Source organism: Elephantulus edwardii, unplaced genomic scaffold (assembly GCF_000299155.1).
Source record: "Elephantulus edwardii isolate Elephantulus edwardi_28Jun2011 unplaced genomic scaffold, EleEdw1.0 scaffold00132, whole genome shotgun sequence".
Taxonomy (NCBI): Eukaryota; Metazoa; Chordata; class Mammalia; order Macroscelidea; family Macroscelididae; genus Elephantulus; species Elephantulus edwardii.
In genome coordinates, this window is record NW_006399882.1 from 6,506,823 (window position 1) to 6,531,225 (window position 24,403).

Sequence of the window (24,403 nt, forward strand, 5' to 3'; positions counted from 1 at the left end):
ATATTGGGGGTGAAGTATACTAGGCCTGTATTTTTTTTATTATTATTATTTGTGTGTGTACCGTCAAATCAGATCTGACTGGTACAGGAGGAGATTATTCCTCCTTTTCCAGCAGAGCATCTGGTGGATTTGAACCATGAACCTCAGGGATTGCAGTGCACCTTCTTGCCACTAGGCCACCAGAACTCGCCGAGGCCTGTATTTTAAAAGACCATTAAAAAAAAAAAAGACCATAATCAAAACTTGTAAAATACCTATCAATAAACGGGCAAATAAAGCTAACAGATATATAAAATAGAACGTTCTGCAGCATTAAAAACTATAAAATAGAATCCAGCAGTGATTAGAAATTATAGGGTAAATAAACCTCTATTAACTAATATAGAAAGATGTGAAGAAATACATATTAAGCTTGAACAATAGGTCACTAAAAACATGTTTATTGCTAGGAAATTTCTGCACTTCACTTGTCTCTGAGAATTGGATGGAACATGGAGGGAAGAATTTTAACATTTTACATTGCTGAATCATTACTATTATTTTTTTAATTTATTTTATTTCATTATTTTTTGTGTGTACCATCAAATCAGATCCGACTGATACAGGAGGAGATTGTTCCTCCTTCTCCAGCAGAGCATCTGGTGAATCATTACTATTTTTAAAAGAAGAGGGTAAATTAATTTGTTAGTCTGAAAAAGTGGTCAAAATCACCAATTATCCCCAAGTCCTATATGTAACGCTTTCCAAATGAAATCTGTTCCATGTCCTTTAACTAAGAATAAAAGTGCAAAAACTGTTTAGATGTAGATACAAGTGCTTTGCAAAGGTTGCTGGTACAAGAGGGATCTGTTCTCATCAGACATTCTCCAGGCTAAAGAGAGTAAAGGCACCTTGAATCTCCACCTTCTAAATGAGAGCGGAGCTGCCGGGGCCTCTGGGGCAGGATGCCCTGTCTTACCCTAGAGAAAATGCTCTGGAACTGTCTGGCTGCTCTGGTTCTGAAGGGCTCGCCCTGAAGCCTCCCGAGGGTGAGAGCTCAGCCTGTGTGGCCTCAAGTCCAGTAGTGACCACATGGGGGTGTCAGCACTCAGGCTTCACCCCGAGTGCTCTGCCCACAGCTCCAGAGACAGCCACACAAGGAAGCTAACCTTCTGGTTGCTGTTGTTGCTGCTGTTGCTGTTGTTGCTGCTGCTCAAGCTGCTTCTTCCGTTTGGCTTCCAGAACGGGGTTCTCGTATTGTGTCTTCCTGTTGATGTGGCTGAGGAAGAAGGCAGACAGTTTCTGTTAGGAAACACTGCAGCCCACATGTCAAGCAAGCCAAGACCTGGGAGTGGGAATGAACAAAGCAGGTGGTTCGAGATGTTTACCACTGTGTGTGAGAACGTGCAGTTAAGGAGAGGAAAGAAAAATTAATAGCTTCTGTACACCGACTGCTCACCATACCAGGTACCGCGTTGTGCTGTACGCACTAGATCTTAAAATCCTCAGTAAATGCCATGAGGCATGTCTTGTTTTCACTCATATATTATGGCTAAGAAAAGTAAATTTCTGAGCAGTAAGATAATCACTCATCTAACATATCAGAGCTAGCGAGCCAGGAGCAAGGCATGGCAGCTCAGGTGACTTGTGAGCACAGGTCTGTCTGCTCTCAAATCCCAGGATTTTAACCCCTGATGGTCTCCAAAATTTCAAGCTTTCCCCCAAAATAGAGGGTTTTTAACTCAGTAAGAAGTGGATTATAGAACTGGTGAAAAATGAGATTATAGAGCAGATCTGGCATGTCCGTAATATAGAATTTCAGAACTGTATACCTTTCCCACAAACAGCTTTCACAGAGGCAAAAGCATTCACCCAAACAATTAAATTAAAGGAGGATTCCACAGACATCTGTCAGCTATTTTGATCAATGGACACACAGGCAGGATTAAAATATGGACCTTAGGCAAAAAGACTCCAAATAAAGCTAAACTAAGCAACTAAGCAGATGGGATGTGTTGAACGTGACAAAGACCTAGATACATTTTTAGATGGCTCCAACACTAGTAAATTCAGAGTCACACACATAGATGTGTGCATATGTGTGCGTGCACACACACACAAACACACACGGAAAATCAGAGAAAATGGAAACCTCTCAGAAGGAACATTCTTCGGGTGTTTAGGAGGCAAGATTCTTGAGAGAGCAATGGAAAGGTGGTGGGGAAAAAAGGCAAATTCTATGGCATTTCTACTCTCACAGGCTTCCCTGTACTTATAAATGCACAAACTTTATGTGTACACATGCACATGTGCACACAAACAAATGTGTGTGTGTATACACACGTGTGTGTGTGTCTGTGTGTGTGTGCAGAGTGGAGGAAATGCTGGGAAAGGTGAATAATCTGAGGAGAGATGAAGATTCTCAATAAGATGAACTGACACAGTGACACAGTGACTGTAAAAATAGGCTAGAGCAAGTTAAAGAGCATGAGGATGGAGCAGGAGAGAGGCCCAGAAAGACTGAGTCACAGTCTCCCCAACAACATCTAACAAGATCACTTATATGTGAGTAGATGTACATATATATCTCCCCATAACCTTTGTCGTTTTGTGTTTATATAAATACCCATGTATGTTGCTGTGTGCTGTCGAGTCAGAATCGACCCATAGCAGACCCTCCAGAGGTTTTCAGAAGCAATTAACTGCAGGGAAGATTTCCTTTCCTTTTCCCCGCAGAGCAGCTGGGCAAATTTGAACCATGTGCACTCAGGACTGCAGTACTGGTTCTTACCACTAGGCCACCAGAGCTCTCTAGACATGTATATGAAGCTGGGAGGAATCTGTGTAAGGTGGAAATCTGTCAGAGAGGGAAAACACAAGTATCTTCTACTAATAGAGAGTAATAAGGACTCTTGTATCTGAAAGGACACAAAGAAGTGTTCAGTGAGATAATGACTTGGCTTCCAAACTTTATCTCTTCAGCCATCATAACTATCATTCCTTACCTCTTTTCCCTCTCAATGAACTAGTAGAGGGAGAACTCAAAATGAGCCCCAAACAGGCAGAGAGCTCTCTGCGCATGTCTGAGAAGGATGTGGGCATATCAGGGGGATTTATTTTATTAAGGTCAGAGGAATGACCAACACTGCCTTTCAGATGCTCCAAATTCCCAGTCCTGTTTGTTGGATTGGTAGAAAGGAGATGCTATGTATGCTACTATTCAAGGGTGACTGCTTTATTGATCTCATTTTCTTTAACAGTAAAATGCTGAGCATTTTATGGACTGGCATTTTCTCATCATATGCTCATCACCAGGATGTTAAACAAATGTCTTTTCATTGCCAGCAGCGAGAGAAAGCATGCCAGTTATCGTCACCGTGGCAGGTACGACTGTGACGACAAAATATCTACATGGCATCTGTTTCCTTCAAAGGGCATTTTATTAGTTATTCCTCATCAATCTCAGAAGAAATGATGCAACACACATTTTTCTCTTAGATTTGGAAAACTTTCTTCCAGTGTTATCACTCTGTCAGTAGACTGTGGTTGCAGTTAGAGGCTGCCAACCTCTATGGTCCCCACTCCATAGCAACTTAATGCACAATGGAAAGCAAATCGTGTGATGCACAGGGTCTCCACTGGCTGCTTTCCAGGCCTTTCTTTCTAGTCGATCTTGGACCAGAAGCTCTAGTAAAATCTGTTTAGCATCACAGCAACATGCAAGCTTCCAATGACAGATAAGCAGTGGCTGTACGTGAGGTATGCTAACCGGAAATGGTACCCTAGGATTCTAGGACTCTATCACCGTTGCTGTTTGGATGAAAAGATGAAGCACATGCTCCACACTACTGTTGTTAGGTACTGCAGAGTCAGATCTGACTCACAGCTGACCATCTAGAGGGTTTTCAGAGGCTGTAAACCGCATGAGAGAAGACTGCCCATCTTTCTCCTGGAAGGGGCTAGTGGATTCAAACTGCATGCCTTTGGGGTGGCAGTGCAACTTCTTACTCAGTAGATCATAACCTTGGAAACCCTAGAATGGAATAAATAATATAGGAGAGTGATGATGTGAAACTCTGAAAACGGAAGATAAAGACCACATATATAGTCTCTCCAAAAAGGACAGGTAAAGGGGACAATTTAAAAGGATTCACAATGTTCTTTTTAATCTTGACAACATTCCATACATTTTTTAATGAACATTTACAGAGATTTTTTATTTCCATTCATTCATTGCTGCACTTCTATCCCACACAGCCCTCCCCCCCCCCCCCCACCCCTTGCTCCTCTCCTTGAAAAGCAAAAGAAAAACTCCCTCATTGGTACAAAATCCCCCCCCCCCCCCCCGGTTTGCTCCTCTCTGGATAATTAAGTAATTACTGAGATCAAACCAGGGCAGGGCAAAAGTAAGTAAAATCGGGTTTTCTCCTGAAAAGAACTAAACTCTATTCACCTAGTTTAGCAAATCCCAGGTCCGTCCTTCTTTCCTTTCCTTTCTCTCCCTCCCTTCCTTCCTTCCTTGCTCCCTCCCGCCCTTGTCTCTCTCTTTCTTTCATTACTTAATTCATTCAAATAATACTCTTTAAGATCCTGACATAAACCAAGACCACACAGAGCCTTGGTAAGATAGTGGTGCACAAAACAGACACTGAATTTTCTATCTTTAGATTTGAAGAGCATTTTCTCAGTCATTAAAATACATACATATGCACATGTTTATCTGAGCTGTTGTTGAATCAGTCCCAAACCCAGGACAACCTCCCACACATGAGAAGGAAGAAGTCTTGCCTGTGGAAACTCTGTTGACACCTGTTCCTAGTCACAGCATCACACAAACCTCCACTGACAGAAGGCAGAGGCTGTGCACGAGGTACATCTGCTGAGAACTGAACCCAGTTCTCCTGTATGATGGAAGGAGAGAATCTTAACACTGAGCCACCAATGCCCTCACAAAAAGAACACTCACACTTGCTCACTGCCATTGAGCAGAACCGTCTCACAGGTGCCTGCCCCTCCACTGAAGCTGTAAACTGCACTGGAGGCGAATGCCTGAGGTTTCTCCCCAGCATCCCTGGAGGATCTGAACCACCAGCGAGGCACCGCCTTTGCACTAGCAGTGCATCTGCTTACAGACTACACCTCAGGGTTCCCTGAATGAATACTACATCATTACATCATCACTGTTATTAGTGTTGACACCTTGCAGTGATGATAAACTGTAGCGTGCAAAATTCAGGAATAAGCTGAACTGCAGAGTATCAACAGGTACTTACTCTACATAGTAGATACCATAGACAGGGTCTTCAATCTTTTCCCAACCAGCAGGCAGTTCTGGAAAAGAAAAGAATATTTAGAACAAGAAGTGTATATGGTGGAAGGACCTGTGAATTTTCAATAGCCGAGTTCGGAGTAAAGAGAGTAGTCGTTTTTGCTTTGTTTTTTTTTAAAGGTGCCTTAAGAACAAATAAAAATGTGTGCTAATAATAACAAAAACCAGTGTGCATGTTTATTTAGCAAAATAGCATGTTTTTGTACATAAAGACCAGTTTTTTACCTGTTGAATTTCTATGGACAAAATAAAGATTTAATAAAAAGCAGCTTCTGATGCCTTCATTCTAAGTCAACTATTAAGTTACATTCTAATGGAACTATAGTTAAAATTTGCCTTGAATGGCTAGCTCTTACTTTAATATTTATAGTTTCTCATTTTGTCTTATTGAACAAGCAAAACATGTATAAAAATGAATGTTTTCCTTCATTTTTAATATAATTATGTGGTTTTGCTGTCCATGGAATCAGTAATAATGGCATCTCATTTTCTCCTTGTACCAAGTCAATAAAATTATGCACATGGAGATAGGTTTTGAATTGCTGTATCCTGGCAAGCCATCTCCTTCAGCACTTCACCGAGAGGAGCAGGGCCCACCCTCTACACGCTCACTCTACATGGAGGCAGGCTGAGTTCACTCCCACAGGCAGGGAGAAGGGAACTGGGTGAGGGATGCATGCGCCTTTCTGAAAGCTCAACTGTGCTCTGCTGGATGGTCTTTCATAAGGTTTCACATCACAGGATGGAACTCTATTAGCTAAGTAACAGTGAGCTGTTAAAATAATGCCCTATTGTGGAAGAGCCCATTGCACCAGATTATTGTAGCTGGTGAAAGGAGCAAATAGGAGTTGCTCTATGTCATTAAGCACTTCTTTGAGGCATAGCAGCAATTACTCAACATAATTTCAAATCTACCCTTACATGTGTAGAGTTAAAGTAACCTTGCACGGTTCTACACTAAAGTGAATCATTATTTCTCAAAGTGGTTATTAAGCTCAGCTTGACTGGAATACTATAGCCACATGAAATGACACTCATTATATTTATAGAGAGAGATATACGTCTATATCTATCTATCTATCTATCTATCTATCTATCTATCTATCTATCTATCTATCTATCTATCTATCTATACTAAGTCAAGGAGTGATGTGGTCACCATTTCCAAATAGTGACCAATCGTTAAGACACAATCCCAAACTGCCAAGGAAGCACATGGGTGCATACAAACACACACAGACTAATTACTCAAAGTTTATGTTTTGTTCAGATTTGGCTGCACATCAAGAAGCATTAATTTCATGGGTTTTGCTCCACATGTTACTTGTTTTCAAACAAAGAGACAAGTTTCCCCCCTTTTCTCCTAATTAAAACAACAACAACAAACACCAAAACACTAACAAGAAACATTTAACAGGTTTTAAAGAAGTCTTTGAATCCTGGGAGCCTTAAGCTACTACAATGGCAGACAGGTCCAATTTGCAGATGTTGCTACAACTTGTCATGTTTACATGCTGAGTCTTGGGGACTGAGGCAGATCAAATACCTGGGGAGCAGTTTTCCCTTACAAAGCTGGAAATTATCATTTAAATGAAAATGAACCAGGCAAATATTTCCAAGGAGTTAGGAAATTGAAGATTAAAAAACAAAACAAACAAACAAAAAAACCCAAGAACAAACCACACCAAAAAACCAAAACAACATTTAAAAGGCAACTGGTAACCAGTCTTCTGTGTGTTTTGGCACGGGGCAAAGGAGTGGGTGAACGTAGGGGGACCACCTCATGTTTAATGGAGTCCAAACCTCTGAAAAATCAGCAATCAAAATATTCAATCTGATTATTTTTAGATGATAAATGGAAAAATATTGACAGTTTGATTCACTCAATTATCAGTTTGAAAAACCAGTTCTGAGTGTCTACTTTGCCAAGAAGCCCTGGTGGTGCAGCAGGTAAAACATGCAGGTCATAACCTAAGGTGGGCAGTTGAAACTCTTCAATCACACCATTGGGAGAAAGAAGTGGCAGCTGGCATCTGTAAAGATTACTGGCTAGAAAACCCTACGGGATAGTTCTACTGTATTCCCCAGAGTTGAATTAACTCCTAGCAATGTTACTAGGTTATTCTCTTCCAAGGAACATGTTAGGCAGCAGGGACAGAAAGAAAACTCTAGGTTCAGGGTGCAAGCAGACCATTTAAAACCACCATGGCGAGTGCTGTAAAGCAGGCATATGAAGACAAAAATGGAAGACCCTCGGACTTTGTTCCTGTTCTGTAGTCAAATGGAGCTGGTCAACTGACACTTCTGAAGACATTTGTAAATTTAAACACTTCCATCTAAAACAGATCTATAAACTCCAGAAATTCCCTGGGTTTTTTTCCAAGTAAAAACTCATTTTAAATAAAAAAAGATAGATTTCTCACTACCAATGTGGTGATTATCTTAATAACAGGAATTAGTCTTCTAATGCTTAAAATAGAAATGGGTCATCAATTTAAAAAAGGAAGATGTTTGTCCTAGAATTTGCCATTGGGTCCTAAAAAAATGGGAAATGGGAGGAAATATTTAAGCCAAAAAATGTTAACCCATTGCTGTCAAATCAACAGTGACCCTATAGGGTCAGAGCAGAAATGTCCCCCAAAGTTTCCAGGGCTGGAATTCTCACAGGAGGAGACTGCCTGCTACATCTTTTCTCTCTTAGCAAAACTGCTGTTTTGGTTAGCAGCTCAGACGTCTTGTGATGCCAGAGTTACAGAAAGCAAATACATTAAAATTTTGTTTACTAAAACACTCTGAAGTCCACAAAAGAGCTAGTCTTCTATGTCAAGGCAATAAATGATGATATCAGGTATTACATGCCTCTAGAACCCTCATCGGCTATATCACTGCTCTGTGGTACTAGGTCTCTGAACCAAATTTCTTCCTGGATTACTAGCAAAGGTCAACTGTGGATGAAATGAAGATGCTTGTAAACACTTAGCAAAGCACTTGGTATGCAGAACAAAACACACAAACATCAAACCAACCATAAAAAAAGGGGGTGGGGCAACCCAAACCAAAATAATCCCCAAAATAATTTAAAATGAAACAAAAACAAACCAAAACTCAACAAACCCAAAATGTGCACACATATTAAAGCCACTCGTGTTAAATTCAATTCATAGAGAAGCTTAGGGTTCCGCGGCTGTGTGCTTTTAGCAGAAGCCTGCTGATTCATCATTCCCCTTAGACTGATGGGAGGGGACTGAACAGCTGACCCTATTAGTTAGAACGCTTAACACATCGTGCCACCAGGGTCCTTGGGCACCAAGAAAGCATTTAAAAATGGCACTACTCAGGCCACTGAGTGGGTAGGACCGTGTGGTCTTGAACTGTCTTTTATAAAGTAGAAATAAGATTGATGGAATTTAAACAATATGTTTCATTAAAAAAAAAAAGGCAACGGTTTCAAGAAAGAGCAAAAGGAATAGAACAAATGTATACAGCCTGCATGTTTACTATTCTTGCCTCTACAACTCTCAGGCTGTATTATGCTGCTACTTAAAAGCAAAACTTGAGCACTTTCATTATTTCTCCAAAGGGATTTGTCAGTGCACAGACGAGCAGCTATGTACAAAATCAGAGTTGAATTTGTAGACAGTGACTCCTTTCAACAATCGTTTTGTTTGGGAGGAGAACTCTTTCCCTGCGTCCAGCACTCCTCACAGGTTTTCGGCACAGAAAGGGACCACAGTTTCTGAACAAAGTTTACCTACAAGTGTTTCTCTATCCTGGGTGCTGTCTGCAGAGGATGCGATAAAAAGTCTGCAAACCAAGAGTGCGTAATAGAGCCACTGACCCCGCTCAGACAGTGGAGTTCAGAAATGACAACTCTATCATCAGATGATCAGTGTACAGCACCCAAGGCAGCTTCCCACACCTCTCAGGAGGAGATTACACAGAGGGTGTCAACTGTCACATCTGGAATCACATTGTTCGTGGGAAGTGTCAAGAAAACCTGACAGCTGCTGTTGTTTGAAATTAGGACCCTCTTATTAAGAAAGCGGGCAGTGAGCTTGTCAATGAAGATGGAGTGAATGCAGAGAGAAAACAGTGTGTTTATCTGTGGAAGTTACTCTTCACACCGTGGGCAAAATTCAGGGGCCATATCTTTATCCTACCTGCCAAGGCACATGGGGGCAAGCGCTGTAGAATGTGATTAATTTCCTCTCCTGTCTTGTAATAGAGGTAGAAAGAAGCACCAAAAGAGCAATAATAAAATGGGAATTAACTGTTAAAACGTAAGTAACAGAAATAGATGCAATTATGTTTTCCAGACACAAAATGAGTCTCTTAATTCTTATCAAAGACACTGACTATCACAAAGACATTCTAATTCTATCTCCTCACAAACACTCTTGGAACTGACTGTTTAAGTGCTTCTTTACTAAGAAGAGGACCTAGAACTTGAATGGTTAATGAATTTGGCTTTTAACCAAGAGCTCGGTGGTTTGAACCCGCCAGTCACTCTGTGGGAAAAAGAGGAGGGAATCTACTCCCTTAAAAATGTACAATGTTCATTAAAATTAATAAAATAATTAAAAAAAAAAACAACAAACAAAAAACTGCTGCTGCTGGCACATCCCCAGTTAAACACACTATCTATGCCTTCAAAATATTTCTGAAAAACCACTAATTTGTGGCCAGTTATTCAGACAATATTTACACAATATTGAATTCAGTTAAAAAAAAAATAAATGTACAGCCTCAGGACACCTCCGGGCCAGTTCTGCCTGCAATAAACGGACCGTGAAGCTTTCCAGCCTTAGAAGCCTACAAGCCAGCTCTACTCTTTCCTGCAGGGACACCAGGAGCCGGAATAAACGGAAGAGCAGCGGGCTTCATCCTGGTGGTGGTTTAAAAATGAAGGGAAGGGAAGTTCAGTGGGGGAGGCCGGGTTTCATAGCGAGGCAACCTGAGACAGCCCCAGCCCCCACCAAAACACACCTGTTCTAATGGCATGGCTGGTCATTAAGATGGGATAGGATGAAGCCATCAAAACTCATTTTCTAGAGTCTTTAACACCATAGGGATGGTCTCGTTGTATAATTGTTGTTTGGTGCCATCGAGTTGTAGACGACTCATAGCGACCCTATGAACGAACAGCCTGAGCACTGTTTGTACACAGAGTTTCTGGAGGCAAGCCATTTCGGAAGTGGATGCTGCTCCTGCTTCGTTGCATAATAGTTACATTTAAAAAAACCAGAGATGCTTCTCTCCCTAAAATTCTATTATTTCCACGTACACAGGCCTCAACCCACAGCAGAGCTGAACACTCTCCAGTGACCAGCCACAGCCGACACATGGTCACCCTCACATGCTATCTGGGTACCAAGAGTGGTTTCAAGCCCCTAGTAGCACGACGAAGGCGTTCATTTGGTGTCTGGAAAGCCTTGCTCTATTTATTTCAATCACTTCAATAGATTCTTTTCTGATAAAGTTAGCTTTAAACTGTGCTATCTATCACCCACGGTCAACCTCAAGACATCCCTACCACAATGAGCACAAGGACAACTTATTAAGTATCTATAAAAATAGACCAATCAATAGCTATCGACCCATACGCTGGCAAATCCATCAGTTACAGTAGTACAATGCCAAGCATTAAGAAAAGTACACTGATCATCTATCCTATCCCTAATTAACTGTGGTTATCTACAGAAAAAGAAGTGAAAACAATAATCTGTATTCATAGAGATTTATACTTTCAGTTCTTAAGGCAATCCCAAAAATGCTGGGCAGATTCAATAATCTTAAGACCGTTTTATTCAGACTGATGATCTAGTTAACATAAATATCATGGTCAATTTTCAATTAGCCAAGGCTTTCATCTGCAATTCAGCTGAAACTTCTGCTTCTCCATCAAGTTCTCGGTGGATACATCAGATGGAATGCAAATGGATTTTAATAGTGCTCCAAGTTGAACATAAAACATCTAATTTAGCCGGGAACATAATTCAATATATTCTAACAGGAAAGATAAAAGAGTCTGGCATTATCCGGTAACGTAAATTATTTCGGAATGATAACAGCTAGAGTAGTCAAGACTTGATTTACATGAACACACATCCTCTAAGGAAAAGGGCACAAAGACATATTCTCAAGCCATCACACACAGTGGCAAGGTCAACACATGAAGCATGTGACTCAAAACCAGTATCATACAGTCGTTTGTTGTCAGGTGCTGCGAGTCGACCATGACTCACAGTGACCCTATTAGCAACAGATGTGAACTCTGCCCTCTCCTGCACCAGCCTTACCATCTCCCATCACGTTCAAGTCCATGGTAACAGTCACTCTGCCAGTTCATTTCATTGAGGGTCTTCCTCTCTCTCACTGATGCTGCACTTTCCCCAAAATAATGCCTGTTTTTTAGGACTGACCCCTACTGACAGACAACATGTCCAAAGTACACGAACTCTTGTACAGCACAGATGGTAGAGAGGAGGGTTGTAGTGACTAAGAATTAACGATCAATCATTGGAACTGTTTTAGGATTGCTATTACTACCACAATCCACAGAGAGCTCGGGTGCTTGGTGGTTAGGACTATGCTGCTATCCAAAAGGCATGCAGTTCGAATTGACCAGCTGTTCCAGGGAACAAAGATGGGCAATCTCCCCTCGTGCAATTTATAGCCTCAGAAAACCCACTGAGGGTCAGCTACGGTTGGGTCTGTCTCAATGGTTCACAACAACCACCCTCAGATTAGTCGTGGGGGATTTTACTTGTTCTCCTCTGCTTATTTTTGTATCACCTATGTAGGTAAATATCAACACAAAACAAATAAATAAGGTCCTGAGGAGCTACATCAAGGCTCAAGGGACAAAGCAAACAGTCCTTCAGTCCTCAGGCAGTCTTCTGTTGACAAGATGACCTAGTGCCCATTTGTTAATTCTGTTCTGATCTCAGTTCACTCACCCTTTCTCTGCGGACACTCTTTATTACAACTCTGTGTGATACCTGCTTGCCAGACACACAGGTTGTGAGAGTGACCTTTCTCAGGCAGGCTGTAATGAAAATCATAATTGCAGACGTACAAACTATGCAAACAGGAGGGATTAAGCAATTCCCTGGGGCGAAGTCCATGCAATGCGAGTCATGCAGCAGCGGGCTGGGGGGTTTACCTAGTTCACTGTCCAGCTCCTCGGTGTGTACCCCTTCTTCTCCAAAGGAATAGCAGGAATGAGACAGAAAAGAGAGAGAGACATTCAGACACCAGCACCAGAACAGAAACTCCCCTCAGACACAAAGCAGCAAACACATCCTTGGCTTTCGTCCTTACCTGCATTGTGGCTTATTTCATCGGTTTGGCTAGTAAACTGTGACCTCAGTGTAAATCACAAAACGTTAAGAGCTTATATTGGCAAAATAATTACAGGGCTCATTTCCCTGCATGTCAACATAGGGGTTGATTGGTTGTAAAAGATGACAAATACATTTGTGGTTTCAATGTTCTGAAGAGGGAAGTCACTTATTACAGACTTTATTTCAAGCTGCTAAAGCTGTTAGGCCTTTGAATATTAGTCTTTTTAATCCTTCAATAATCCTGCAATCAGGGAGACAATTACTCACAATTAAAGTGTTACTTTACTTGTAAGTGATGCTGCGGCTGCAAGAATAGAAGGTCAAATTGGGATTGCAGACTGTAAAATGAGCTGCACTTAAATGCCTTTCAAAAAAAGATAGAAAGAGTTTATGTCTTGATGCCCATCAAGGTCAAGAGTGACTTCCAGCAGGCACTGCCCTAAAGAGGTATTAGGTGGCAGAGTATTGATTCTGTGCTTGCATGTAAGAGTCTCCATGCTCAGAATGTTCTCCATTATTTCAATGAACAAAGTCAAGATCACTTCCCTTCTTGCCCTCCTCTTACTGTCAGGCAGCCACTGCACTGTTAATCAGAAGTGAGCACAGACTGGACACAGTGAATGGTTCCTTACAGAAATTTTCCCCAACTACAGCTGGGGCCTGACACCACTGCTCCACAAACAGAAGGATCACGTATATTTTCACCCCCACGATGTAGCCAGTGCTCACTGCATGACAGGAACACATGAAAAAGAACTTTAAAAGCAAACAATTAATAATTGCCTTTGCAATGATTTTCAGCAATCACCATGGTCATATGTTATTTTGTTTTCAAGTGTCACTGAGTTGAGTACAACTCACAGAGTCCCTGTGAACAGACAACCTGAACCCTGCCCTGTCCTGTGCCATCCTCATCATCTCTGACACACCTGAGTCCACTGCTGCTGTCACTGGGTCAATCCATCTCGTTGGAAGTCTTCCTTTCCTTTGCTGACCCTCTATCTTTCCAAGCATGATGTCCCTTGCAACGTTATAGCCTCACCTAGCTACATGTCCAAAGTAGGAAAGACAAAGCTTTGCCATCTTTGTTTACCTCTAGGGATGCCACTGGCGGCACCTTCTTCAAGACACACATGTTTGTTCTTTGGGAAGTCCCTGGGATATTCAGTACTCTTCTCCAGAACCACAACCTAAAGGTATCATTCTTGATATGAATTTTGTCTAGTTGCAAATAATGAATTTTGACATTAGCACTTTTTTCCTAAAAAAGGTAACCGGATTTGCACAAAATCATTCATGAAACTGTCCATTTGACTATTATCTAATAATGTTTTTGGAGATTTTCAATAATCATTTATTGAGACCTATTATATACAAGTCTCTAGTTGTATAGAAGTAGGCTGCCAACACAAAGGCAGGTGGTTCAAATCCACCAGCAGCTCTGCGGAAGAAAGACGGGCCATCTCATCCCATGTGATTTACAGCCTCTGAAAACCCAAAGGAGAGTCAGCTATGGGTGAGTTCTGACTCAACAGTACATAACTACAACAACAAGAAACCTGCTAGTCATGTGTTGGTTGAGAAAGAGGTAAAAATGAGCAAAAACCTAACATGTCTTTATTCATTCAGAAGCCCAAAACTTTCCCAAATAAACAGAAAGTAAAAATGGTGATTAATTTAGTAGTTTAAGAGGCATAAATAGTAAGGGTCCTAAATAGGTCTAAAGGCAAGAGGGGAAAGTTCAAGACATGATCTGAAGAACATGTGAAATCTCCAAGTCTTTAGGAGTAAAATGACTGAAACAGCAGGGCTTTCTGACTGCTGTATTCACTGACGCATCTGATGAGCCAAGAACATACTTCAAAGAAGTCATTCAATAACTAATTGTGAAATGTGAGAGTATTCTAAGAATAGCAAACCCACATTTAATTGCTGTGAAGCAGGAACTCAATGAAGATTGGTGAGGAGGAAGAGTGAGTGAGCGGGAGAAAAGGGGCTGAGGTCAAACCATGGAAGGCCTGGAGGGGCCACTTTACAGGCCTGGCGCTTGGTATGAGCAGAGTAGAAAGCTGCTGGGGTCAGGCGTAGTCAGTGAGGACAGAGCACATTTACATTTCAGAAAGATTGCTTGGCTGCAGTCTAAAAGAGGAGGAGGAGAGTGGGCAAGAGTCCAGTTCAGAGAGAACGGTGATCTACACTAGAGAAGAAAAGGTGCTACATGAAAAAGAACAGATTCCAGAGGCATTTAGGTAGCAAAATGAACTCAGCTGCTGAAAGGTTAAAAAAAAAAAGTGTTTAAAAAGAGAAATGGATTTTAGGTGGAAATACTGGGCGTGGTTTTAATCAGACTGAGTCTGAAGTGACTTTGAGATAACCACTTGTCATCAACAAGAGAAACTGAAAAATTGACCTGGAGATCTAAGGCTTCTAATCAAAGTAGGCGCATAACAACGACAAAAACGTTTCCAAACTGAAGACCCAAATTCTAAACATGTCCTTCATCTTTTTTGAAACAGGAAAAGAAATCAGAACATTTTTCTAAAGATAGATTTGCTGGCTAGATTGTTCTATGACAGTTGTATATGATCTCCGGACAGAAGACGGACAGGGAAGAACAACACTGTCAACCACAATGTTACTATCTGTTTGTATCATGATATAGTAAAATAACAAAAAAGAAAACTTGTTTTAAAAAATGAGAATAGGAAATGCAGGAATAGGAAATACTTCTCACAGAAGTAGAGCCAGGTTAAATATTGATATTACTTACATAAAACACACTCTGCATTTGGTACGACTATGTAATCATTAAAAAAAAATTAACATTAACACAAATGACAAGAATTCTAAGAATTAAAAACCTCTAGTATCTCTTCGTTGTTGTATGCCACAAAGTCAGAGGCAATTCATAGCTGACCGCCAGGTGGGTTTTCAGAGGCAGTAAATCGCATGGGAGGAGACTGCACATCCTCCTTCCACAGAGCAGCTGGTGGATTCAACCCCTATGTCCTTGGGATTCCAGCACAGCTTCTTACCACTTGGACTACCAGAGCTCTTGTAACTCTACTCAATACTTTTACTCCAGTTACATTTTTTTCCCTCAGTAAAAGCTACTGTAGTCTTCTATCATTTATAAACTTACAATAATAGGCATTTTCATACATTTTCAGTATAATTAAAATGAATATTTACATTGAAAACCTTAAGGTAATGATGTTGTTGTTGCTGCTGTTATTAAGTGCCATTGAGGTGACCACGACTCATAGTGACCCTATGCACAACAGCTCTGAACCCTGCTCTATCCTGGGCCAATCTCACTGTATCTAATACACCTACCCCCATTACCTCAGTTATTGTGTCAATCTATCTCATCTGGGGTCTTCCTCTCCTGTGCTGTCCCTCTACCCTTCCAAGCATGATATCTTTCTTCAGAAACTGGTCTTTTCTAGCCACATGGCCAAAGTATGTGAGATGGAGCCTCAAAATCCTTGCCACCAAGGAACAGCTTGGCTCCACCCTCTCTAGGACAGACCTGTTAGTTCTCTTGGTAATCCATGGTATGTTCAATACTCTTCTCCAGCACAATATCACTAATACCACACGCAAGCAAAATCCTGCTGAAGGTCATCCAAAAATTATTAGAACAGAACATTGACAGAGAACTATCAGAAACACAAGCTAAGTTAGAAGAGGTCACAGCACTAGGAATGTCAGATGGATTTTGGCTGAAAGCAGAGTACCAGAAGAATGTCTATCTGTGGTTCATTGGCTAGGCATCTGAATGTATGCATCAAAACAAATTGTGGCTAACCTTGAGAAGAATGGGACTCCCAGAACACTTGATTATGCTCATGCAAACCCTGTATTTGGACCAGGAAGCAGTCGTCAGAACAGAGCAAAGGAACACTGCATGGTTCAAAATCAGGAAAGGAATGTTTCAGGGATACATCCTCTCTCCATATCTTTTCAATCTATTTGTGGAACAGATCATCTGGGAGGCTGGACTTTATGAGGAAGAATATGGCATTACAATTGGAGAAAGACTCATCAATAACCTACTTTCTGCAGATGACACGACCTTGCTTGCTGAGTCTGAGGGTCTGAACTATTTGCTGCAGAGGGTCAAGGATTGTAATTTACAATATGGAATGAAGCTAATTATCAAGAAAATAAAGATTTTCACCACTGGGCCAACTGGTAGATAGATGGAGAGGAGACTGAAATTGTTAAGAGAAGCTAAATTGTTCTTACAAGTCACTAGGCATCAAATAAACCTATGAACCTGGAGAAAGGATGAAAGTCTCACAAGTGTTGAGGGCTTTTGTTCATAGGGTCGCTATGAGTCACCTACGACTCAATGGCACTTAACAACAACAACAGCAACAACAACAACAGGCAACAAAGATTACATTTTTTTTAAGTTGTATTATTGAATGCATTTTTTGTAGGTTCTAATCCTTTGAAAACTGGTTATTTATTTTCTATATATTAAATAGCTGAAGAATCAGGACAGTCCATTACTCTTCAAGATGCAAAATACCAGAGCTAACTTGACTTGTTCCATTTCTTCTTCAGGATCAGGGCCAAGTAAAAAGAAATAAATTTCATAGTCATACCTTCTACCTCAGTAGAATATGTATTACTAGTTGCAGTCATTTCAGATAGATATGACCATGCAATTCCATGTTCATTTAATGTAACTTGCAAACTGTGTATAACAGAAAGACCTAGGAGCACAAAATTTCACAATATTACACTTTAAAATGTTGGCTTGAATTTCCAAGCAAATATTAAGTTTATATATGCAACAATTCGGTATCATAGGACAAATTAATAAAGTTTTGTTATCTTACAGTAAAATATGTATTCAATAATTATACCCCTAATTCAAAATGTCAGAATTGAAAAATGAGTAGGAAAGTAACCTGTTCTCTTTTAATTCATCTTTGTACAGAAGCAATAGCTGCAGAACTTGGGACGGAATTTAATCTACTGAAAATAAACATAGTTTCCTCCTCTCCCCTACATACTGGGGCAATAATTTTAGAAACTTTAATGCTTTAAAATAAAATTTTAAAAAGTAATTCTTAACGCAGTTAATTCTTTCTCAAGAATAAATGGGAAGGAGGGTGCTCCTGTGGCGCGGTGGTTGGGAGTTGGGCTGCCAACCCAAAGGCACAAAGTTTGAATCCACCAGCTGCTTCCAGGGAAAAGATGGGCAATCTCCTCCCATGCAGCTGACTGGCTCGGAAGCTATGTGAGTCAGTTCCAAGTTGAAGATGCATTACAACACCATATTACATGGCAGGGAGGCTGCAGGCCACACTTCAGTCTCCTCCTTGAGAACACAGTTTTTCAGATATTTAGGTTACTGCTATTGTGAAGTGCCACTGAGCCAATTCACAGTGACTCCATGTGACAGAACAGACTACCCTTATAGGGTCTTCTGGGTCATTATCTTCATGGGAGCAGATAATCAGGGCTACTTCCCACATAGCAATTTGCTAGACTCAAACTTCTAAGCTTACATTCACAGTCAAGTGTTTATCCACTGCACTTACTTATTTAAAATATACTCTGAGCTACAAAGAGATTCCCAAACAAGTCTAGGAAAATCACAGAGCAGTAAAATATGTAGAGTTCAAGAAAAAGCTCTTTTTGTTTTAACCCCTTAAGAGTTACAGGACATAGGATTATGGCCCCATTGATACAAGCGATCAAAGCATTCAGGTTTTCTTAGAGAACTTCCAGAGTCTTCTCCAAATTCCTGAAGACAAGTTATAACCTCATTTGAAAAGTTACTGACCATGCTAAAGTTTTCTTTCTAATGGAGATACTTGTTTGCATTTGTCTTTACGTATAGATGAAGTGTTCTTTTGAAAACAAGTCCACAGACCTCCATATTTCTTTCCTGTAGACTACAGTATATTTATCAGAAACTGGATTGTACTTTTTAAAAAAGACACTGATCAAATTCAGGTCGCCTTGCCAGAGACTTGGCAAATGTGTTCAATGAACAACCCCTCACTCATCTAACCCAAGGCCTTCCTCGTCCCTTACCATCATCTTCACACTCTTCCAGGGGCTTCTGCCGCTTGTTCAGGCACCGAGGGTCCAGCCAAGACGTTGTCTTCGTGTTATGGCTGCAAATCAGAAACAAAAATGGAGATCTGTTGTAAAGGAGAGGAAAAGGAAAGCCTCTAGACAGAAAGACTGGTTAATCTTACATATTTACTCCTCAACCCGAGTCAGCACGGTTTCAACAGCAGGAACAAAGCAGAAGAGAACCTGGATCTAGAATTATGAGGGGGCCACCTACTATAGCCAATCAATTGCTGAAATATCAAAATGGAACCAGCTTTAATTTGGGTTAGGGAGTTTTATACAATATCTCTGTCCAGACTGTGGAAAACAAGAGTCTTCAAATGTGCCAAGGAGCAACTCCAATTTATTTTCAATTTGCCTGTGACTTATACCCTGGATACTGGAACTTACAAAGCAAGCTGTTATTTCATTCATTATGTTACATAAGAATTCTCATGACAGTGTGAAACTACCTCAATTCATGCAAATGGCTCAAAGCTACTAATACATATCATTAATCACAGTGTCCTAAATTATGCCTTAGACACAGTGTAGGCAACCCAAAATTACCTATAAAAAATAGGGCCGAGACCAGCAAAAAGTTGGAGAAGCTAAATATGTCACCCAACTGCCTCCTGAATGGGGACAATCCAACATTAAAGGAAATGTTTCAACAGCCACTTGGGTCACCGAAGGCTTGAAAATGTACAAGAAACATTCCCAAGAATATGGTCCCTCAGACCTGCTAGAAATGGCAACAAGAATGGCTAGGGAAATTCAGCATCTGAGCTTCTCAAAGCAGACCAAGGCACTGGGGTAAAGTTCTGCTTGAGTCGTGAGTCCACACTCTATAGGTTAAAGGGCAAGGAATTACAAACAAGAAATCTGTTAGAAAACATGTATTTTTTTAAATAAAGCAATTGTTGTGAGTTGCCACCGATGCTAACTCAAGGCAATCCCATGTGTGAACCCAAAGACAGAAGACCGTGCTCCAGAGCATCTTCAGGACCATGGCATTTCCAAAGCAGACGGCCAGGCTGGCTCTGGGCGAACCACTGCCTGGGTTGGTTGGATCTTCAGGACCATGGCATTTCCAAAGCAGGCGGCCAGGCTGGCTCTGGAGAACCGCTGCCTGGGTTGGTTGTGACCACAACCCTTTTTGGCTAGTCAAGTGCTTAATTAATCATTTGCATTATGTAGCACTCCTGAAGTTTATGTAGTAACTTGGATTTTTTTAACCTAAAAAAACTTTTTAGGTTAAACTCATGAGAAAATAGTATTAAAGTCCTTTTTAAATAAAGTGATAGTTATTGAAAAGGAAAAATATGGCTTAAATGAAAGCAGAATAACCAGGTATATATATAGGTCATCTCAACTGTTATAATAAAAGTTACGAGCACTATTTATTTGTGCACATTATTACCCTCAAGATCTGCTTTTATGTATAAATTGTTATTGTTGACTGCCTTCCAGGCGAGCATGACTCACAGCACTTTTATGAATAAAATGCCCGAAGCCCCTCGAAGCCCCTCTACAACTATCGACTTTATCAAAGTTCAGCGTTTCTGGAGGCTGTTTTCAATAATCTATGAGGAAATGATTAGTACTGAAACTATTACTCTCCAACTGACAGATAAGAAAGCAGAGGATAAAGGGCTGAAGAAACCAGTGCTTAACCACTGAAGGACAGTGTTGGTGCTCATTTGAAGGCTACTGTGAATATATTTGTTTTAAAGGTTCATGTACAGATTTCTGGGTCAGCGTAAATGTTTACTTATATGGGATAAATTAACAAACAGGAAAAAGAATGGGTTATGTGATAGCAGCATGTTTTTAAAAACATTTACATTTTAACCATTTGGATACTTAGTGCTTGAAGGAGCAGCCAAACAGTTTTCTAGGACGCTGTATTACATTCCACCAGCAACATATAATTCCATTTATCGTCATCAGCTGCTAATGCCACCATTAGTCATCCTGACAGGTATGTAGTAAGGTTTCATAGTAGTTGTAATTTGCATTTCTCTAATGGCTAGTGAAGGCGCTCCAGTGGTTTAGTTGTAAGGAGTTGTGCTGTCAACCCCAAGGCAGTCAGGCTGAATCCACAGCTCCACGTGAGAAAGATGGGCAATCTCCTCCTCCAAGATTGATAGCCTCTGAAAACCTACTAGAGGGTCAGCGAGGAGTTGGTTTCAACCCGACAGTGCACAACAGCATCAACAATACTCCTTTCAAGTGAGCTCTGATAGCTTAGTCTGTAGGGAGTTGTGCTGTTAACCCAACGATCATTCCTCTCTGCTGGTTTAAGTCCACCAGTGGCTCCTTGGGAGAAAGATGGGCAATCTCCTCTCATCTAATTTACAGTCTCAGAAAACTGCTGGAGGAGCCACTGAGTCGGTTCCAAGTTGAAAGCAACAAATTTGAGTTTTTGAGTTGAGTCTTTTGGAGGGTGAGCCAAGAAGCAGAAAACTTTCAAAGAGATGGCGAAGCCCAGCGACTAGCAATGGGCTTAAAGCACAGCAGAGGGAGTAGGGATGGCGCAGGATTCTGTTGTACACAGGGTTGCTACCATCAGAGCTGACCAAATGCTACCTCCTAAAACCACTGGACAGAGAGCAGGCTTTTGCTTTTGCTGTCTGTATCCACTGGTGTTTCAGGCTGCTGTTTCTTCAGCCCTCAGTCTAGAACACATGAGGCTGGAAACAAACTCAGGCTTCACCACCATGCATCCCTTTAATACTACATCCCTAACTAACAGGTCTTCCAAGGAGCTCTGGTAGTGTTCTGAGTAATCAGAAAGTATGACTCTGCCAGTTGCTCTGAGGGAGAAAAATGGGCAGCTTCCTTCCATAAGGATTTACAGCCTTAGACACACAATGGAGAGAGAGTCGCCATGAGTAGAAAGCAGCTCGACAACAGTGGATTTGGTGTCTGTTAGCAGCTTTCTCATAATAGAAATGCAACGGCTCTCTTTCAAAGTCTTTTTGTTTCTTTGCTATATAATAAATATCCTTTTCATTTCCCCACAAGGTGTAATACTAAAGCTTATACGTGTGTGTGTGTGCGTGTGTGTGTGTTGCACGCACAACCAAGTCTTGTAGGGACTAGTTTCCATAGAAACTGAACTTGTAATTCAATGTAATATACTCAAAGAAAAGGTTTTTCAAATTGAAGGACACCTCAGTTCACTTTAACCAGAAATATCATTTAAGCTAAAATATAAATGATGTGTATCTAATCACATAATATCTATGGAATTTTATAGCAGCAGATATAATAAGATATGATACAATGGCTGTCAAAACCTGCCACATCTTTGTCTAATTTTCTATTAATCCTCAGACCAATAAAAGTTTAGCCTAGCATCAGCTAAAAGTTAAATTAAGCTGTGCAAATGGAAACATCACCTACTCTTTTGTAAACCAGTCATTAGAGGCTGGGGTGTTAATGACCATCAAATTCCATTAAGTCAACCTTGAGCAGAAATACGGTCACATTCCTCTCCGAGAACTGGAGTTTCACACGCTAGTCTGTATCAGGAAGTTATCTATTACACAACTGCTCTCTTACCATGGACGCTTGTTCTGAATGGATGTCAGTGCAAAGGCAACTTACTGTAAAGGCTACAAATTCATGAGCTCTGACCTGATAGTCACCTTTATTTCCATGGCTAAACTCTGCTGCAGTAGCCAAAGATGATGATGAAGAGGGCAAGAAGAGTGATTGCTAATTAGCAGGAACCTCACCACTTTATACCCATTTTCACACCTAATTCTCAAGTCAGCTTAATAAAACTGGAATGATTCCTAATATTCCGATTGTCTTTTACCGATCGGGGAGCTGAGATGCAAAAGGGCTTAAGTGCTGAAGGACCCATAACTAGCAGGAGAACAAAGATTTGGAAATGAAGCCTTCATCACTATCATTCCCTGCCTCCCAGTGAATAACTGTACCTTCCATCACCATCTTTAATAAGCATTTTTCATAAACATGAAGATGGAAATGGACTGTCCATTCCCTTTAGCTGGAGATTATCCTTGAAGTTCAAGGTTGCTTACCTTAGTCTTCTCATGTAGATTCTCAAAAGGGGTGTTTTACGTCTCAGGTCTTTTCCCTCATTCCCATGTCTTCAGGAAGTTTATCTAACTTCTTTTTCTCCACCATTATCAAATGTTATGCTCAGTATAAAAATTCAAATTACAAAAAGTACATAATGTGGGGAGAAAGTAAATACTTAAATCAAGCCCGACTGTTGAGATACGCTGCCAGATTTTTTTTTTTTGAGGGACAACAGCTTTATTGAACGTGCTCTCCGGGATCCAGATTTTTTTAATAGGCCTAAATGTATGTACTGAGTCGGGTTATGTGTAATGTATGAGTCTGTACTGCTGTTGTGTGCAGGGGACTCTAAATGGCTTTATATGCAATTGAATAAAAAGTTGCCTACTCCTGCAATATAGAGAGAGCTATGTTGGCCTAGTAGACAGAAAGTTATGCTACCAAGCCCAAGGTGGGTGTTTTTAATCTGAAGCATTCAGTCCTGGTTTAAATTGTTTTTTTGTCAAACATTCTTCTATGTGGAACAGCACTGGTCTGTGTGTTGCTGTACAGAGGTTGCTGTGATGCTAAACACTGTGACACTGATGTGTCAAATGTGATAATGGTTGCCCATGGTGGACAGCGTTTGGCAGAGCTTCCTGATTAAAACAAGCCTGGAAGCAGTAGTGGCATCCACTTCCGAAATGGCTTGCCTCCAGAAACTCCATGAACAGTACTCAGGTCTTTCATTCATAGGGTCGCTTTGAGTTGTCTACAACTCAACAGCACTTAACAACAATCCCCTGCAATAGCTTCACAATCATTGCTGTATCTGAGCCTATGCTTGTAGTCAGTGTAATCCATCATTGAAGCATTCCTTCTAATTTTACTGACTCAACCAAACATGATTCTCTTCTCCAAGGAATGATCTCTCCTATGACATGTCCAATGAAAGTGAGATGTATCTCATTCTACCTGTATTTCCTCTAAGGTTTGTTCAAGTTTCTAGCATGGCACATTCTATATTTTAAACCATCACCACCATGTGAATGCCTGCATTTTGCCTTCCAGTTTCAGTGTCCATTTATATAGGCACATGCATGAGACAACTGAAAACATCAAGGTCTGAACCCAGAGCATCTTTTTCCCCAAGTAACATCTTTGCTTTTTAAAATCTTAATAGGGTCTTCGGCTTTATAAAGTGCCCTGTGCAGTATGTGTGTTGATTTCTTGACTGTTGCTTCCATGCATGTTAATAGTACTTCCAAGAAGAAGATTATATCTTTGTAATTTCAAGTTCTTTTCCACTTATCACTGTTTTCATTGGTCCGGTAGTAAGGCTATTCATTTCTTTGTTCTCAAGTGTAATTCATACTAAAGGCTGTCTTTTCCTTTCATTAGGAACTGCTTTAGGTGTGTATACACACACACACACACACACACACACACACACACACACACACACACGTATAAAGCCAATATTAAACTCCCTCCTCTTGAGTTGCATTTGACTTTGGCAACCCTCCACTGGGTTTCTGAACTCTAAGTATTTATGGGAAGAGAGTGTCTATTGTTCTCCTGTAGAGAGGCTGATGTGACTCTCTGTGACCCTATGTACAACAGCCCT

General features: G+C 40.8%; 1 protein-coding gene across 3 annotated transcripts in view; it reads right to left on the reverse strand.

The window, feature by feature from the left end:
- MAGI1 (membrane associated guanylate kinase, WW and PDZ domain containing 1) overlaps nt 1-24,403 on the reverse strand; it is an 810,123-nt gene that overhangs the window by 95,257 nt on the left and 690,463 nt on the right. For all 3 annotated transcript variants that reach the window (XM_006893840.1, XM_006893841.1, XM_006893842.1), the window contains exons 6-9: nt 18,715-18,797; nt 12,474-12,509; nt 5,253-5,310; nt 1,149-1,258 (exon numbers count right to left, since the gene is read on the reverse strand). In XM_006893840.1, coding sequence (XP_006893902.1) covers nt 1,149-1,258; nt 5,253-5,310; nt 12,474-12,509; nt 18,715-18,797 — 287 coding nt within the window. The remainder of the gene's footprint in view (nt 1-1,148; nt 1,259-5,252; nt 5,311-12,473; nt 12,510-18,714; nt 18,798-24,403) is intronic.